We start from the raw sequence: 17,711 nt of genomic DNA, 5'->3' as shown, positions 1-17,711 counted from the left end.
CATGATTTAATTATTGTTTGTTAAAGTAATTAATGAATTCCTGCATGACTCCTCTGAAGCGCCGCAAGCTCTTCATTCAAAATCAAAAAGGTGGCAAAATTGGAAAACATTCCACTGAGTTTTTTACCTGTAGGCTATACTCCCGACAACCCATTTTTTGTTTTCAAAGCTAGATTTTTTCTAAAAGTACGATCTGAATGTATGAATTCTATGGTAGAAAAGAGAGAATTTCGAGTGGAACTATTTATATAAAAGAGCCTATTTTTAACACTACCTTGAATAACCAAACCCCTTAAAAATTTTCACCTTTCGAATCCACCATAGTGTGACCAACTAACCGTTCTTGAACCTCAGTTTACAACAGGCATACTTTTGACTCCGCAGTCTAAACATTTCATCAGAAATTTTTGGGATCATTATTAGAAGTGTATGATGTCATGCGCTCTCCAGACCGCAACCTGGCTCCAGCAAGTGATGGCGAGGCTGCGCTCTTGTGATCTGTCAAAGTCGAGGCATGTTCTCAACACATGCACTCGGCGCGTGCTTCCCTTCATTCTTCAGACATGCAGCGTGTGCATGACAGCGGCCGCCTGATTGGTCAAGCCCCCAATTTGCTGCGTTCCCATTGGTCCATCCCATGACCCGCCTCTGCCCGAACTCCACATGGCTGCCTGTTGTTGTTTTCATAATGACTCCGCGGCACACACACCCTTCGTGATCAGAGCCCGAAATAAATTACGGCGATGTTTGGCAATCCAGCTCAAGATTTCGAATGTAAAAATTGCCAGAAACGGTGAATTGTTGTCTAAGCTTCGCCAGCGAACAGGAATGTCTACCCTCCCTCCTTCGCCACCTTCAACCCCTCCCGCCAAATTCCCAATGGTAAGATTTTGTTGGTTATATCTCTTAACAAGAAGCACTTAAGAAGCATATGCTACACATTGTATTCTAATTATGTGATGTATAGTCTTTTTTTTCAACTGCTCCATGTGTAAACAATAAATTGCAGCAAGAATGATGCTTAAACATGTGAAATGGCTTCAGTTACGGCCTGAATAGTAACATTTTGTAAATTAGAATCGATTGTCATTATTTTCTCTCGCTGCATTATATTAGGCTAGGCTTATGATAGTTTTGTAGGCCTATTCCTTCATTAATGTTTGTGAAAGACTTTGTGAAATTGTGGAAATTAATCAACGAAGCTGAAAAGGCTGGGACTTTGGGCTTAGGCCTACGGTTCGAACACCCTCTCTAGCTTTTTTACAACTCTGGGTTTTTGTGTGTGTGCTTGCTTGTTTATTTATTTATATATATATTTTTAAAGTTTCCTGTATCCTTCTGCTTACGTATGTTATTTTTGCTGCAAACCTAGCCTTGCATTTATTATACCAGCCCGAGCCTGTACAATGCTTCTACAAACTTATCCCTGTTCGAGGCAAAGAGCTCTACTTCACCTCGAGGTTCCAGGCAGCGCAAGCCATATCATACAGTCACTGGCAGCGTGCACTGAAAAACACATTTGTTCCCAAAGATGAGGAATTAACGCTGTGCAGCAGTGGATTGCACTCTGCAACGCTTCGACTTTTCCCCCAGAACTGTCGCGTTTGATTGAACACTGCAGTGTTCTCACAGCTCTGGGGGTAGGCCTATTTTGCCTTTAGGTTTAAGATTAACTAGGCCCTACGCCCTTTTATGGATACTTGTCCAGGGACTCCTGTGAAGGAGAACCCCCCCCCCAAAAGTCAGAGCAGCCTAATAAAGGTTGAAATATATTGAGCATGATTCAATTTCAAGGTTGAAAAGAGGTGAAAGGACATGTTCAGGCCTTACTTGTTTTAAATACTTGTCTTTAAGTTAGGATTTCTTTATTCTAACGTCGTTGAAAATAAAACCTTGTTGTCAACCTCTGTTGTTATTGCCTAGCATTTGTAAGAAATATCTCTCCAAATTCGAGGTCGTGTTGAATAAGAGTTTGCACTTTGTCACCTGCGTCAGATGTTCAATTCAAGTTTTTCACTTTGTTTACCAGCAAGATAGCCTAATCTTTTGGAATTGTAAGTTACAAGGTGTGTTCCTTGCATGGCGCTTGGCAGCAGTAAAACGGTTGATGTGCCTGTCACCGTCAGGTGAAGTGTTTGTATTGAAGGGGCGTGCACTCAGTCACATGCTTTAAAAAAACTGTGATGACACTTTTAAATCTGATTTGAACTTCTGATAGATGCTACAACCACCCCGTTACTAGCTTACATGTCAACACTTGCTGTGAAATCAATCATGATGTATTTGTATACATTTGAGGAGTTTGATCTGCGGTCTGCATGCTATATACGAAATGCCTAAAATGTTCATTTTATAGTGAACAAAATATAATAAAACCACACTTTAGCTTAAATGTTCCTGTTGATAAAGGCTTGTAAAACTGCTTGGTTTGTTACTTTAAAAAAGGTGGAGAAAAGCTACATTGCAGAACCTGGGTCACCATTTCCTCCATGTTAAAAGTGTCCACCTGGTATCTGGTGCAGCATAAATTTGTGATTCATGCCTTGCCTCTCGACAGGAAGTGAAAAGATCAAGTGTGGTGTATGTGACCTAGTGATCGTGAACCTCGCCTATGATGAGGCCAGTGTTCAACAGGAAATATGCAAATGTGACCTTTCGGGCTGGGGGTTCCAGTTCAGCAATAATGTCGCCACCTCATTATTGTCAATGTTCATCCCAGAGCAGCTGTTAAAAATCAAAATTGTGTCCCTTTAATAAAAATCATTCATCTCAAGGTGAATGATTTATATTTCCTGTAAAATCATAGTAAAATCGGAAGATTTGGGATTGTTAGGGTTGCTATCCTCTTTTATTCTCACAATTTTTTCCTATTTAGTTGTGTTAGAAATATGGTAGATATTTTTTTTGGTGGTCATAGTGCCTTTATTTTTTACAACTTAGGTTCACGGCACTTGGCAAATGAGTCCCCCTTTGCACACTAGAACCTTTAGAATAAATTTTGTTTGGAAATGGGTAAATTTTCCTGCTGTCTGTTCTTCCAGCTTCAAATGACATCACAAGGTTCTGCTGGAAGATTCACACACAGTGGTTGGGGCAAAGGTCTAGTGTTGTCCACACCAGTGCAATTTGCTTATCTAGGAACTTCCTCCTGTTATTATAGGCTGTTAAATATTCATCAAGCAATGATTAATTTTGCGAATGAATACAGTGATGTCATCATCAGCCATCCAATGGGCAGTCAACAGTGTGCCTGTCAATGGTACTACTTATGAATATTCAGATTTTATGTAGCCCAATGGCAGCATACCTTCATTATGGATCGATCACTCCCTCAGGGAGTGATCAGGGTGCATTATTATTGCAGGGGGAAGTAAATTGCCATCCTTAAGGTTTGTTTAGATTTATATGATGTAACGATAAAGCAGGCTTATTAAGCTCATGCGGTTAAAAGGAAAATTGCCTAGTGTTTTTTTCCATTTTGTAGATAAATTGTTTTCCTTTATTTCTGGAGTTTTTTTATGATGGGGAAAGATTTTCTGTATCTCAAGACTATACTGGTCACTGTGGATTTTTTTTGGGGGGGGATGGGGTGGCACATTTTCAGGGATTTTCCGGCAGAAAATGCTGCGTGTTATGTAAAGGTACTGGTAGTATGTGAAGTGATTTATTTATTGGGCTTTAATCAATTAAAATTCAAAGAAGGCTTTTGTTCCCTTATAAAGGTGCAGCCGCTGTTCAGTGATTAATGTCACATACATTTTTTATTTTGTCTCTCAAAAATCTGTTGCAGGAAGCTTACTTTCATAAGAGGCAACCAACCTCAAGCTCTGCCATGGAGCGGTCTGACTATGACGCGGTGCAGACGTTGCTCCTGATGAGGAACTGCCCTCCGCCTGCTAAGCCCGACACCACCTCGCTCCTACTCCCTTCCCCAAGGAGTCTGCCCTCTGATGCTCCCCTGTCACCAGCGTCTTCCCTCGATGAGCCGGGGGAAGTTGTTGACATGGACTGTACATCTCCCAGCAGAAGAACAATTGTAAGTCCATAATTTTTGTATAAAACTAACTAAACATTATTCTTTACTGAACCGAATTTATGACCATGTTTTTCTGATATCTTTTACTTGACAAAGGCCTTGTCAGATCATAGGGAATTCAGCAGGAGGCTCAAAACCTTTCATAAAAAGCTTTTTAATCTTTTGAATTTGTTTGTCTTTTGCAGGGCCATATTGAGACACCTCCTCTGACTCCCCCACCTGTCCAGTCTGTTAGCAAATATCACATTCCTGTCATGACAGGATCAGCAACCAGAGTCACACCTGTGTTTCCCAGCAGCCACACAGCCCCTGCCCCGATTCCTAGCAGCCCCTTGCTGACGACGCACCGAATCGACAGCTGCAGCGTGGTCAATGCCACGCCCAGTGTCATGTCCTGCCAGGAACGGCCCAGCATGTGGGCCAAGGACGTGGTGGCCCCTGCTCCGCCCTCCGCCACCCAGGCGAGCGCGGCAAGCAGCCTGGTGACACTGACACTGCCACCCTGTACTCAAAGTGTGACTGCAGCCCAGAAGCTGTCTCGGTCATCCAGAACTCTTCCCACACGTACTGTCAGTGCAGTGCCTGGTAATGTGTTCAAAATCCCTCTGATGAACGCAGGAAGTGTGTGCCGTTTTGTGCCTGCTGGTGCCTCAGGATCAAGTGCAATCCCCCCTTCAGCTCCTACAGTTGCAACACAGACACCCATGGTATTGGACAATAACTTCTCTGCCAGCAAGGTGTCGGCTGTCCCCGTGCCCTCAAGTCAGACAAAAGCGGACAGTCCCAAGCCTGTGCCAAGCTCTACCCAATATAAACTTATTGTGATGGCTGTGCCTGCAGACTTAATGCAGACTGCACCAAAGAGTGACCAAACTGTTACCACGGGGACCAAGTATTGCGCTCTTGCCCCAGCACCTGTGTCAAATGCAAACTCCTCCAATGCAAACAAAGCCAGTGTGCAGCCCTCAGTCATGGAATTTCTGAGAAGGCGGAACCATGTGTGCCCGCATGAGAACTGTGGAAAGACGTACTTTAAGAGTTCGCACCTGAAGGCACACCTCAGGACACATACAGGTAAGAACCAGTTTTTCTTTGTATTTGAATTAAACAGTATGAAGCTTTGCTTTGTATCTGATGAATGTCGTTTATTCATGGCCCAGGTGAGAAACCCTTTATCTGCATGTGGGAAAACTGCGACAAGCGCTTTGCACGCTCAGACGAGCTGTCCCGTCACAAGCGCACCCACACAGGGGAGAAGAAATTCACCTGCCCCATGTGCGATCGCCGCTTCATGCGCAGTGACCATCTGACCAAGCATGCCAGGCGTCACATGTCGGCTAAGAAGATTCCCAACTGGCAGCTGGAAGTGACCAAACTGACCGACATGGCGTCCAGTGAGAAGCAGGCCAGCCTGGTACAGGGCGTTATCCTTAGTCCCGTGCAGTAACGGACTGCCAGAGTTTCAGAGCTGGAAAGTGTAGTGTATCTTTGTTATTTATTGAAACAAGCATGGTTTTTGTGGATCCTGTTGGATACACCTGCCTGAAACACCTGCCTGATGAATAGATCGTGTTTCTTCGATTTTGAAGGGTGTGTCTCACAGAAGACATCACATGTAGTGGCAGGGATGATACCCCAAAATAATGGCAAAAAGACTTTGGTCCTGGCCAGCTGTGGGTAATCTCATATTTTGTACAGAGATAAGTAGTCAGAAATTGCACATTAAAAACTACCCCAAACGGATACATTCATTTGTCTTTGATCTGATGAAATCAGAAGTGGACATTTCCCCCCTGAGGAAGGCATCACCCGGTAGTTCCTGTTGTGGAAGAAGTTTACTCCAGAGGATTTCGATTACAGTTGCAAATATGCGTGTGGTAAACGACTACTCAGAGAACGTTTTGTGTTCCTTGAAAACTTTGGGAGTTTAACTGAACTTATTTATTATAGATGAAACGGATAGATTGTGTTTTTTGTAGACTTTTCATATTTTCATGTTATAAAGGGTCTTTGAGATGAAAGACATTACATTGCTTTTATCAGCAGAGCCATTGACATGTACTTGATGCAGATGTGCACAATAGCCACTTTGACAGATACATCTTTGAAACATTGTTTGCTTTTTTAAAATGGTAAAATTTATAAAATTGTGTACCCTCAAGTATTTTCATTGTAAATTTACTTCACTTTCAACTCGTAGCTGTAATGTGACCTGATCTGACAAGATAAGTCTGAGCTATGTTAATCCAAGCTGTTTTGAAATGTTCATTTCACATCACTGTATTTGCCTCGAAAAATTTCTGACACTAATGGAATTTTTAATTAGCTGCTGATTCCTCACTGGTCACATTGTAGATCTGTCATCGGTGCATAATGTTACAGATACATGTAGTATTAAAAAGATGAGAAAGTGGGCTTTTCAGGAAAAGAACAGCCATGAAAGATCATGACTCATGTTGTAAGAACAGGTCATGTTTACGTGTAAGTGCATTAAGGTGGATATTTCATTGAAAATTTGGCAGTTTAGAGGGTTGCTAAAATGTTCAAAGGTAAAGGATCTTTGTCAAGATAAAAGGTTTCCGAATGATAAAGGTAAGAACATTGTCAATTCTAGTGGCCTTTAATTTGATATGAATTTATTTTTTGGTAAGTTCATGTACAGAAAGATTGTCTCAGGAAGAATTTGGAAGTTGTAAGTTGTTTAAGTGATGCATTGTAAATTGCGAAGCAAAATACATGTAGTCTGCTCCTGTACAGCTATGCTACAACTTGGCAAAACCAGAACTCATGGTGAAACTAACCATTTGGGTGTGGTCTTTATCAAGAACGTCTTTAATGACTTAATCTACAAATTGCTAAACTTCTTGAAGGGCATATGAACACAAAGTATGCTTGCTACTCTTACATGAAGGGGGAACGAAGTGCGCGTAATTCAAACAAGTGATTTTGATTTTGAATAAATCAGTAGACAAAATATTTGTGAAAACTACTGGAAAACGTTCATGTATTTGGTCGATCAGTACGGCAGCATTGCTACGTAAGTCTTTGAAAAAGAAATGAAAGTTTGCTCGTTTACGTTAGGTTTCTGACCCATGCCAAAGATAACCATTTTTTGATATCAGTAGTTTGCTTGTGAGTGAAACCCGAGAATTAAGAAAAAAGATTACAAGTAATTGGGTCATTTGATGATCAAGTATTAAAGTATGCCTTTACGATGCTGCAGGGTTTGATGGCGAAATTAAGTTCCTTTTTCATGGAAAGATGGTGGGAACTTAGGAAGTGCAATGTACGTGAAGTTTATAAAAAAAAAGCAAGGTCACAAAAATAAAAGAATGGAAAAACCATTTGATTGAAGAAGCTTAGTGCATACATTCTGATTTGTATGTTTTTATATGATACGTTGACAGTAGTGTTTATGTAATCATTGCGTGTTACTATTTTGTTACTTTCAATGAATTATTTGTACAATTTTAAGAGTATTAAAATTGAATACATGTACTCGTATATTGTCAACCCCAGAACGTTCGGTAAGTAGGTAAATTTCAACTTACGAAGCATTTGTCACTACGGATATTAAAGAGATAGCATCCACTGTTATCACATGTATATGTCTTTGCGTCTTTTTCAGTCTGTTGGGCCATGGAGGAAGGGAAAGTTTGCTCAAACTTGGATAAAATGTATAGCTGTATGAACATGATTCCCACTCTAGTAACTAGGACGTATTTTTGCAGTGTTGAGACGAAGTCATTTTTCCAAAGTCAAGTCTCGAGTTAAATTTCCAAGGTCAAGTCAAATTGAAGTACTTGTATAAAGTATAAGCGAAGGATATACACGCCTGGAGATACTTTGTGCAGCCTACCTAGGTGGGCGGCTCCGGAACGCATGAATAACCAGGCAGCTTGCTCTCGTGGTTGTAAGCTGAAGGGTTTTGCGTTGGTTGAACATGCGTTCTTTTCAGCTGATTATTTGCGAACATCCAAAAGTCTGTGTTCATTATTTTCCAGAAACGTTTGTCGCTAAGTCAAATTTAGTCAAGTCGCGTCACGCGTCGTGTTCTTCCAAGTCAAGTCCCACTCCCTAGTAATTTTTGTCAAGTCTGAATTCAAAATGTTCGACTCAAGTCCGCGTCAGCAACTTGGGTCAACAGCACTGTATAATAGTTTTTTTCCCTCAAAGGTGCAGCTTTCTCCGCCGAGGTTTAGGCTCCAAATCCTAGGCTCTCTCCCAAAGTGCTGTAGCTGTACATGTGCTATCTTGACCTTTTCATAAGTGTTGTATATGTACGTGTATACTATGGAGTGCAAAAGCGGAATTAATTCAAGTATACCGCGCATGTGCGGTAAATTTCGCTTTTTTTCAGCGCTCGCGCAAATAATTTTGAAGGGCAAATACTTCACTATTGCGACTATACCATAAAAGCGTAGGGCCTAGCGTAGGTAAGGGATGAAGCAGGAGAAAACAACCCCGTAACTTGAATACGGGAGTTTCACAGTAGTGCGCCTCCAAGAGTTTGGAACGCGTTGGCCAATCACAATGCGCGAAATTTGTCGGCCCAATGCGTGTTTGGAAAGGTCGACAAATTTCGCGCGTTGTGATAGGCCAACGCGTTAGAAACTCTTGTGAATCGCCCGTATTGATGTAAGTTTCCTTAGGATGGGTGACGCCTAGCTGCGTGCTTTTGTTTAAAAATAAAAGCTTTACAATGAGGTTAAATTATGTTATTGCGACTAGACTAAGGTCTGACCCTCATCAGTCCGTCAATCTCTCCCCCGAATAAAAGAAGTTAGCTTACAGAGAGAGAAAAAAAGATTGCTCATCAGGCTGAAATTTTACTTTTGTCTCTACTTTTTAAAGTAGCATTATGACCAATATCCAATCAGGAGAAAAGGTTCATTAAGATCATACCAAGTCGCGATTTAACCCTTTCTCTGATTGGTTTGAAATCTCGCGCCGTATGTACCGCCATTTTGGAAAAACACAACGTGGATCGCGTATGGAAGATGTCGGACGCTGAAAACGACGTTGTAGATCAGGACGTTGGGGTATTTTTGCGTAACATTTGAAACGAAAGATCAAATTTGATAACATTTTTGTTGTATGGCACGTTTCTTTGATTGAATTTGAAACCGTGCTTAACGGAATCTTGGTAGGCCTACATGTTTTCGGTTTTGGCCAGCGACGGTCAATTGAACAATCCAACTCGCCCCGTTATTAATAGTGTTGAAGTCGCCCCAATTTCTCTCGCTTTTGAAGGCCTAGGCTTACTTGTAGTTCTGCTAGTTGTAGTAACGTTAGGCCTTCTGGGAAAAAATGTTGCATTCTGACTCCACTTTTCTCATCATATCATCTCAATAAAAGTCAGTCATTACAGAAATGCATGACATTCATTCATGAATTCTGGACTGATTTACTGATGTTGTTGGGAAATATACTTACTTGGGAAATACGACAGACTTTGTACACAACTGTTGAAGGGGAGTCAGGATGCAACATTTTTCCGGCCTTCTGTCCCTACGACCACCTGCTCTGTGAAAACTAATTTCATGAGGTTACAGATGGAACGTTCCATTTGTCTTGATAAACATGATGAAACCAAGACTCAGCATGCTCACGCATGCGCATGTCAGGCCTATGCCATGGACATGAGGAAACATTTTGTAAATTAAATGAAATAATTTTTTTCAATTTTGAGCTTACACTAGTTAGGCTTAGGCCTACTCCCACAGTTGGGGGGGGGGGTTGGTTGCACTTGTTTTATACATGAAGATTATCGATCATAGCCTACATAGGGCCTATAAATGAAATTATTCCATGCTTGTGGTTAGACGGGGAAGGGTTCCATGTATGGATGCCAGTAATGGTATTAGCCGTCTGAAAGCAAAAACATGTCAAGAAAAGTTCAATTTAGGAGGGAAAAATCCAAGTTGTTTACTTAGAAAACACTTAGAATTTTTCAGACCAGTCTCACAGGGATTGTCTACAGGGTGTCAAGTGGCGCCCGCATATGGGACTCTTTCCGTCAGACATAGGGGAACTTCTGTACATTTTCTGCATGGCATAGTATGCAACAGTGTAGCGCATAACCCTAAAGCTATGGGGTTTGTAAGCTCCTTTAGCAGCAAAGCAAGCATTGAACCCCACAGGTTCACAAGTTAGCAAAATTCTAGTGAATTGAAACGGACAACAAACCCAATAGTTTAGGGGTACACAGCACAAAGAAACAGGCCAGGCTGTGTGGCGTCATGCCGAGAGTATGAACATGCGTAGCATGATTTTTACACAGCTCTGCGTAAGGGACTCAACAAATTTCACCTTTTTTTAATCAACATTTGGACATAATCACCCAATCATGTCCAGATGTTAAATGAATGTCCACAGTATCTTTTGCAGCTTTGAAGTTCCTTGTTTATTTCCCCAACTTCCAAGTTCCATGTTTGCATTGTAGCCCTAAAACTACTTTTCTTCGTTTGGCGTCTGCTTACTGTGGGCTCAGACAGGTGGAACAAGGAGCTCAGTAGTTCTAGGGGTAGCTTGCAATGTAGGTTTGAATATTATGTCAGTTGACAATTACTGTCCAAATTAAGGAGATGGCAAGGGGCGAGTCAGCTGAGGAAAGTAAGCCAGAAGACCAGGTGGATGCTGACCAGTCAATGGAGTCGACAGGCTCCTCGGTGGATTCGCCGACAAAATCCCCGGGCAGGAGCGGCAGTCCCAAGAAGACGCCACAGAAGAGGAGAACAGATCAGAACGGCAAGGAGGAGGAAACGAAAGATGAGGATGATGACGATGAGGAATCCAGTGACGAAGAGCTGGGTAGGTCTAGTGGAGTTGTGTTAGTTACAACTGGGGCCAAATTAAATCAGACAAATTGTACCCGATGATCAGCATACAGGATTCTTCTGTAATTCCTGTTGTGATAATGTCAGGACCTGAACTGGCTCAAAATCTTCATGATCAATGTTAGAGCTCTAAAGTTAAATTGGTGTAATATTGTAAGGTTAGCTTCTTTCATGTGTCCAACAAGAAATAAACAAGAACAACTGGTCATTCTCAGTCTATTTGTATGATGAATATTGAAGTGAAGATACTGGAAAATCAAATTTGTTGACAGAAAGTCACATATGCCTTTTGTTTTACAACTAACGTAAGTCTCTCCAATTGTGCTCCAACTCACATAAAGACGTAGTCACATATTGCATTTTTGGGCACATGGAACAAAATTGTTCTGAAGTTGGTTCATGTGCAAGTCCTTGCATTTTTGGTGATGAGACCGAATGCAAAATGTGAAAGAAAAATCTTGTCTCTCTGTTTAGTGGGTTTGTTGGACGGCCCCGTAAAACTGATGACTGGAAAGAGGGAGAGGAAGAAGACACAGAGGCTGACCTTTGACACTAAGAAGGAGGCCGCTGAGATCAAGTTTGAAGTGGAAGACGGACAGGGGACGAGGCTGGGCGAAATTCCAAACAGTGAGTTGCAAGGATTCGTCACTTCTGTATCAAGGCGCTTTACGGTCGAAATGATGGGGCTGAGTCAATTGATTAGAATAATTCACTTTTCCAATATTCAACCTTCAATTTGATCAAATAATGAAATATTCAGTCTTACCGACTGGTAGACTGTTGATGAACAAACCATTTACAAAATCAGTTGCAATAATGCACACAATTGCACATTGTAATCACTATAATAGCTTCTCACGTCTAGGTGTTTCTCCAGCCACAATGTAGACAAATTTAAGAGATGAAGAATGCTTCTTGCCCTGTTGAAAATTTCTATTCCTTTTACATTGTTTAACCCTAATCCCCCAGGGTGTATGTAAAATCATATTAAAATTGGAGGATTTGGGACTGTTAGGGATGAGTAATGAACCTTTTGAGTCGTTGTGAGATTTCTGTCACTTTTTATTTGAGTCTGCTGGAAACAAGACTCCATGGTGCAGTTTTTCTCATTTAAAGGGAGAAAATTCTCCCTTCCTTTTCATGAATTTTGCAGTTGAATATTCAAATATGGAAAATAATATTCCATAATTGATCGAATATTCAGCACAGCCCTACTAAATGAAGGATGAAGAGTGGACAGTAGATGCATAGTGGAATTCGAACCCATGACTTCCTGCTTACTGGTGCAAATGTAACCATTCAACCACCAAGTTTGCCAGGATTGGGTGACTGGCTCAAACCAATGCAGTAGTGGTTACTGCAGTGTCGTCAATTTTGAGAAGCTCTTCAAAATTGAAAACCTACCTCATAGATTTTGAAGTCTCAGTGATAATTAGGATTCATATTCAAGACTACAGCTGCATCTTGGTTTTGAGTCAAGAGCTTGGTATATCATTAACCATGTGTGCCTTCCTCTACATTTTCTCCTGTGGAAACATGGAGACTGCAGTATCAGTTGACCTCTGTTTGTGAGAGTGAGGCTTTACATCCTTTGAGATGTTGCGTGAGGGAAAGAGCAAATCCATGCGACTGACCCTTATCTCTTTGGATGAACTGTCATCTCATTTTTTTGGGTCTACAGTTGAGTTCTACATATCCAGGACCAACTCAGAAAACTTTCGGGCTTTCTACAGGTTCTTGTTCGGCAGACCAGGCAAGGTGAGTAACGATGAGAATCTTACGGAGTTAAGATCGTCCCATCAGTGGGCTTTCATTTTTTCTCCCCCAACGATCTCCCCGCCGATCCCACATTTCTCTCGTCTTTGTTGCAGGCGCACGAAATCAAGAGAAACATCCGCAAATTCTCAGGATTCAACTTTGAGAAAGAGTCGCCGGAGTTTACCAAGAAGGAATCCACTTTAGTCAGGTAACTTTCAAATGCATTTCTACTTCAAATGTAAATCGTAAAGCTTCAAGCTTCACTGAGGTAATCTGAAGTGGAAACATTGCTGAAACCATTTTGCGTACAACTCAATGAAAGTGAAAAGTCTGACGGGAACTAATACTGGAAAAGATCTATTTTAAGCATTGGCTGAGGTTTAGGATGTTATCCAATGGGACGGAGACATTGATTGCCATGTCTCTGATGTAATCACTTTCTAGCTTCGTAGACTTGTGCCTTGTTCTCTAATTCAAATCCTGGCATGTCTTGTTCCTGTCCAATTTGCTGGTGATAGATATACAATGGAAGGACTGAGGGAAATCTGCATGTGGTTGGACCTTGACAAGTCAGGAAATAAAGAGAAGATTCTTGAGAGAATACTCGCCTTCTGTTTGAAGCCAGAACCCTCGGGAAGGCCACATCCTCAGAAAAGTAAGTCACGCCCACAACTGGGCATCGATGATCTTCATCTTGAGCCTGGCCATAGATGTCGTGGATCCATGTAAAGCTACATTCTGAGGAACACTGAACACCGACAACCACGCATTAACCGTAAATAATTTCATGACCAGATTCTGGTAAATAAATGGATGAGGAGTAGCAAAAGTATCTCAAAAGCAAAAGGACTTTGCTCTCCATGGGATTTGAACTTTGACTCACCAGGCCGCTTATCGTAATTGTGCACAAAGACAGTCATGCTTTGTTGTCTCTCAGTAGCAGACTGTGGCACTCCTGAACCTTTCACATAACTGAGATGGGTTGGAAAATTTCCCGCAGAGAAGAGGTCAAACGTTGTGAAGAAGAAAGCCAAGAAGAGGAAACGCGAGGCGAGCGGCGGCGGCGACGCCAAGAAAACAACCAAGACCAAGAAAGCAAAGACATCACCAGAGGATGTTGAAGAGGAAGACGAAGAGGATGAAGACATGGAAGAGGAAGAGGCAGGAGAGCTGGAAGATGACGAGGATGAGGAGATGGAGGTGGGTTGTCCAGGTTTCTAGGATTCATTTCTGATCCAGTTTCCATGTGTTAATCTCATGCTGCCGGGAGGTTTGAAATATGCAGTAGACACGTACGGGCGAATTTCAAGATTTTCGGTTTTCCAAAATCTTCAGAAATTCATCGTTTCAGTTAATGGACGTTTACACCCACATGAATTACTGTCTGGTGGCCACTGTGGTCTGGCAGACACAATCTATTGATGCTGAGTATTTCAGCCAGGCCTGCTGCCTTGTAAAAAGAGCCCAGATTGTGCAGTGTTATATAACTTTCTTTTGATCACGAACCTGGCTCAGTGCACTGCTGACCTCTTTTCAATAAGGGCCAGATTAGCGTGCAGCGGTGCTGTATGGTTCATCGCTGCGGTGGTGGAGCGCTTTTGTCCCCGGTGGTAATCCGCTCTCTCTAACTGCCTCAAAACTTGGTATACTGTTTCAAAACAAGGCTGGATTATCTCCACTATTGAAAGTGTAAAAATGTTGGTAATGCCCAGCAGCTCAGTCTTTTGTGCTGAGCACGGTCTTTTGTTACAAGGCCCAGCTCTTTTGTCCCGGTTTCGGGCTCCCCGGCTTCGTGTATAAGGCCTATGTGCTCGAAAACGGGTCGCTCAGCAGCAAGTGGTTAACCTTAACCTTCCCGAGGATTGAGAAAGTTAGAGTATTGCATCTCTAATTTGACGTTGCCAATGGGATATTGCTTCTTTACATTACAGAGAATTTTGGAGGTATAGGTGCCTGGTAAAAATATGGAGGAGTTGTGGCTCAGTTTGTGCTTTCCCTTGTAAAACTAAAAGTTCTTTGAAGGATTGCTTCTTTAAAGCAACACCCTACCCATTTTATTTCTTTTAGATTTTTGAAGTTTCTTTTAGTAGTTTCTGAATTTTATCGTTGTCCAGGAACCTAAAAAGAAGAAGGCCAAATTGGACCAACCATCACCTCAGAAGAAAGTGGAAAAGAAGAAACCAGAAAAGAAAAAGGACGCTTCCAAATCGCCCAAGAAGACTCCATCAAAGAAATCGCCCGTCAAGAAGTCCACTCCCAAGAAAGCCACGGCCCAAAAGAAGGCGTCGATACAGATCACGCCGAAGTCCAAGCCCAAGTCCACCTCCAAATCCACGCCCAAGTCCACGCCCAAGTCCGCGCCCAAGTCTACGCCAAAGTCCGCGCCCAAGTCCACACCCAAGAGTAAAGCAAAGAAGATGAGTAAGTTTACCTGACTGAAGAGAATTTCAAATCATCCTGTGAAAACTAAAAACTTTTTACAGATATTCTGCCAAGTTGTATACAGTCTACACCAATCGAAATTCTTTCACTGCTCTCTCTGAAATGATGTTAATCATGTGATTAGTCTTTTGAGGGAGGTTCCAGCAAAAGACAATGGATTCAAGTTTGCACCTGCAGCTTCTAGAAAATGCAAAGAATGCTCCACCAACTCAACTCTTCTGCCCCATATTTGATGCAAATTGTTACTGTGCCAAGTGATAGCCAAGGGCCCCTTGTGATTGACTTGGGAGATATGATCTCCAGCAATTATCTTTTGACTCTGATTGAAGAAATTCTGTTTTGTTGATTAGAATGTTCCAGGTGCTCATAAAATGTTTTGTTAGCGTGTAGTGTGTTATATTTGTAGAACTGGTAAGATTTCCTTTTTCTTGCATTTCAGCGATAGAAGACTCAGATGATAGTTCTGATGACGAACCACTGATCAGAAAAGCAGAGCCGTCGGTGAGTCACACCACACCTGTTACCACCTACACCACCCCAAAACCACCCAGCACTCTATCATTAGGTTCCTAGGGGAATATGTACAATGTTATACAATGCAGTGACGTGCCAACAGGTTGCACAGGGCCCTGCGCTTGCATTGCATGTCAACAGATGAAGTTCATGTCATTGGTTGTCAAATTTCATCTTCCCTTCAGGAGGCTCAGATTGAGCAGACTGTCAGGGCGTTTTTGGACAAGGCCAACCTGGAGTTGGTTACCATGAAGATGGTTTGCAAGAAGGTGTACGAGACCTACCCAGACTTCAACTTGGCGCACAAGAAGGACTTCATCAAGGCGACAGTCAGATCGGTGAGTTGCGGTGACATGACAGAGCGCTACAGAGTGACCCAATTCCATCTCCGCAACCCTCTCCCTTCTAGCGTAACTGGAACCAAAACTCCAGCCCCTAACCCAATAACTCAACCCCAAAATCCACTCCCCCCCCCAAAAAAAAATAAAAACTGCAGTCCATCAATAAAGCCCTCTGTAATTTTCCATCAGATTTCCAGAAATATGCCAAATAGTTGTACTTTTCAAAATTTTGTTTAATTAATATCCTTTTGGTAATCCACATTTTTCTTTCCTTTTTTTTCACCAGATAATTTCATGATAGGATATTTTGCAGCTTGGCCACTGATGACGTGACACTGTGTTCATTTCAGCCAATCTGGCTGGGAGGACAGATTCGGCTTCTCCAAACTCAACTTGTTGATTAAAAACTTGATGGGAACAAAAAGACAATATGAATTACAAGTATATCAGTGATGGATTCAGGAATAACATTTTGGCCAGTCGGGTGCTTGACAGAAGTCCTCGCTTCAAGACAGTACTTCCACAATTAAATTTGACGAAGGGCTAAATGATTTGCCCACAATTCTTTTCCAGTTTGCTACTGTTATGACAGAGCATGATCTGCAAAGTTTCACCTCTGGCAATCCTGGCATTTTGTCGAATATTAATTTCTCCTGACCTTTCCGTCATCACAGTGATTCGTGTCCTGATGTGTAAACGCAAAGTGGTCTATATCTTCCTGAGGTTTACCTTGGCTCTATAATTTGTGGCTTCGTTTACAGACAGTAATCGTGTACATAACATCACTTCAAAAAGGCAAAGCCTCACATTTTTATTGGCCGTTCAGAATTTCACCTGTTTGTATCTGATTGACTCTTTTCCCCCAGTGTCCAATTTGCTGTAATGAGTGTTTTTTAAATTCATCGCCTTTCGTCCCTGCAGCCCAGGTTGGTGTCTTACCTGGGCCGACCTGCGGATTTTATTTCCCCTTCCTACCCGACTGCATTGGATATTCCTGTGAATATTCATCTCTGGATTCCCCTCCCTTTTTCCCGCGTCATGTTGTTGGCATTGTAATGTGTTCCTCGACGTTCAAACAACATTGCACGATGATTGATGCCTGAAATAGTTAGTCACCCAAGGAATTGTTTTTTAGATTTAAATGATCACTATCTTTTATACTTGTACATACTCAAAATGGTAACCTTTTAGTTTGATTTGCGATTTTTTTTAATCGGGAATCTTCCCTTGGAGGGGTGTAGAGACCAGCTGATACGCTTAAAATTTGACTTACGTGGACAAAGTAGATGTTACATGTTGTTTTACCGATATTTGATCATGGATGTGAATGTTGGAGGCGTTACTTTTTGAAATGCAGAGCCGTAGACAGAGACTCATTCTTAATTGCTGGGCGACAGACAATTTTTAGCAACCGAGAAATGTTGGTAATCATTTCAAGTTAAATTGGCAGCACTTACTTGGAGATTTTATCAGTGGTGTCGTGGTGTAGTAAAAGTTGACGAAACTAGGAAAATTTTGGGTGGCCATGTTTCTGCCCCAAGGATTCTTTGACCATGTCATCTCAGATTCTGTGTACCATTTTGTAGATAAACACCAAGAACACATCAGTTTATTTCTGGCAAGTTTATTCTTTTCATTAATTTTTGATGTCATATTAACCAAGTCGTATGTTTTGTTGGCATTTAGTATGTTTTGTATGCCGTCTTAAAGTTGAGTGAATTAATTAAATCCTGACTTAATTTCCTGTACGAAGGTTTGGATGATTCCAGATCTGTTAGCCGA

At 41.8% G+C, this 17,711-nt stretch overlaps 2 protein-coding genes across 2 annotated transcripts; both read left to right on the top strand.

The window, feature by feature from the left end:
* Positions 1–685: 685 nt before the first annotated feature.
* On the top strand, positions 686–7,638 carry LOC110980064 (uncharacterized). Its single transcript, XM_022236380.2, has 4 exons — positions 686–882; positions 3,791–4,036; positions 4,222–5,110; positions 5,197–7,638. Exons 1-4 carry the CDS (start codon positions 829–831, stop codon positions 5,481–5,483), a joined length of 1,476 nt encoding a protein of 491 aa, XP_022092072.2. The 5' UTR covers positions 686–828; the 3' UTR covers positions 5,484–7,638.
* Positions 7,639–8,960: 1,322 nt separating this feature from the next.
* On the top strand, positions 8,961–17,677 carry LOC110980304 (uncharacterized). Its single transcript, XM_022236879.2, has 11 exons — positions 8,961–9,078; positions 10,621–10,849; positions 11,350–11,502; positions 12,557–12,633; positions 12,747–12,841; positions 13,152–13,288; positions 13,634–13,833; positions 14,748–15,054; positions 15,515–15,576; positions 15,774–15,926; positions 16,216–17,677. The coding sequence occupies exons 1-11, from the start codon at positions 9,037–9,039 to the stop codon at positions 16,225–16,227; spliced, it is 1,467 nt and encodes a 488-aa protein (XP_022092571.2). The 5' UTR covers positions 8,961–9,036; the 3' UTR covers positions 16,228–17,677.
* The last annotated feature ends 34 nt before the right edge of the window (positions 17,678–17,711 follow it).

The sequence above is a fragment of the Acanthaster planci genome, linkage group LG18 (assembly GCF_054643075.1).
Source record: "Acanthaster planci isolate LZ-2023a linkage group LG18, COTS_SCS, whole genome shotgun sequence".
Classification (NCBI taxonomy): domain Eukaryota; kingdom Metazoa; phylum Echinodermata; class Asteroidea; order Valvatida; family Acanthasteridae; genus Acanthaster; species Acanthaster planci.
Note: the sequence above shows the minus strand (reverse complement) of the source record. Positions and strands in the feature narration are given on the sequence as shown.

What these genes read in the sequence shown, in the direction of transcription:
- LOC110980064 (XM_022236380.2), top strand. Translation starts at nt 829, where the DNA reads ATGTCTACCCTCCCTCCTTCGCCACCTTCAACCCCTCCCGCCAAATTC. An exon ending in CTCCCGCCAAATTCCCAATG is followed by an intron (nt 883 to 3,790) that starts GTAAGATTTTGT and finishes AATCTGTTGCAG; the next exon opens with GAAGCTTACTTTCATAAGAG. An exon ending in ACACCTCAGGACACATACAG is followed by an intron (nt 5,111 to 5,196) that starts GTAAGAACCAGT and finishes TTCATGGCCCAG; the next exon opens with GTGAGAAACCCTTTATCTGC.
- LOC110980304 (XM_022236879.2), top strand. Translation starts at nt 9,037, where the DNA reads ATGTCGGACGCTGAAAACGACGTTGTAGATCAGGACGTTGGG. An exon ending in ATCCAGTGACGAAGAGCTGG is followed by an intron (nt 10,850 to 11,349) that starts GTAGGTCTAGTG and finishes CTCTCTGTTTAG; the next exon opens with TGGGTTTGTTGGACGGCCCC. An exon ending in AAGGCCACATCCTCAGAAAA is followed by an intron (nt 13,289 to 13,633) that starts GTAAGTCACGCC and finishes AATTTCCCGCAG; the next exon opens with AGAAGAGGTCAAACGTTGTG.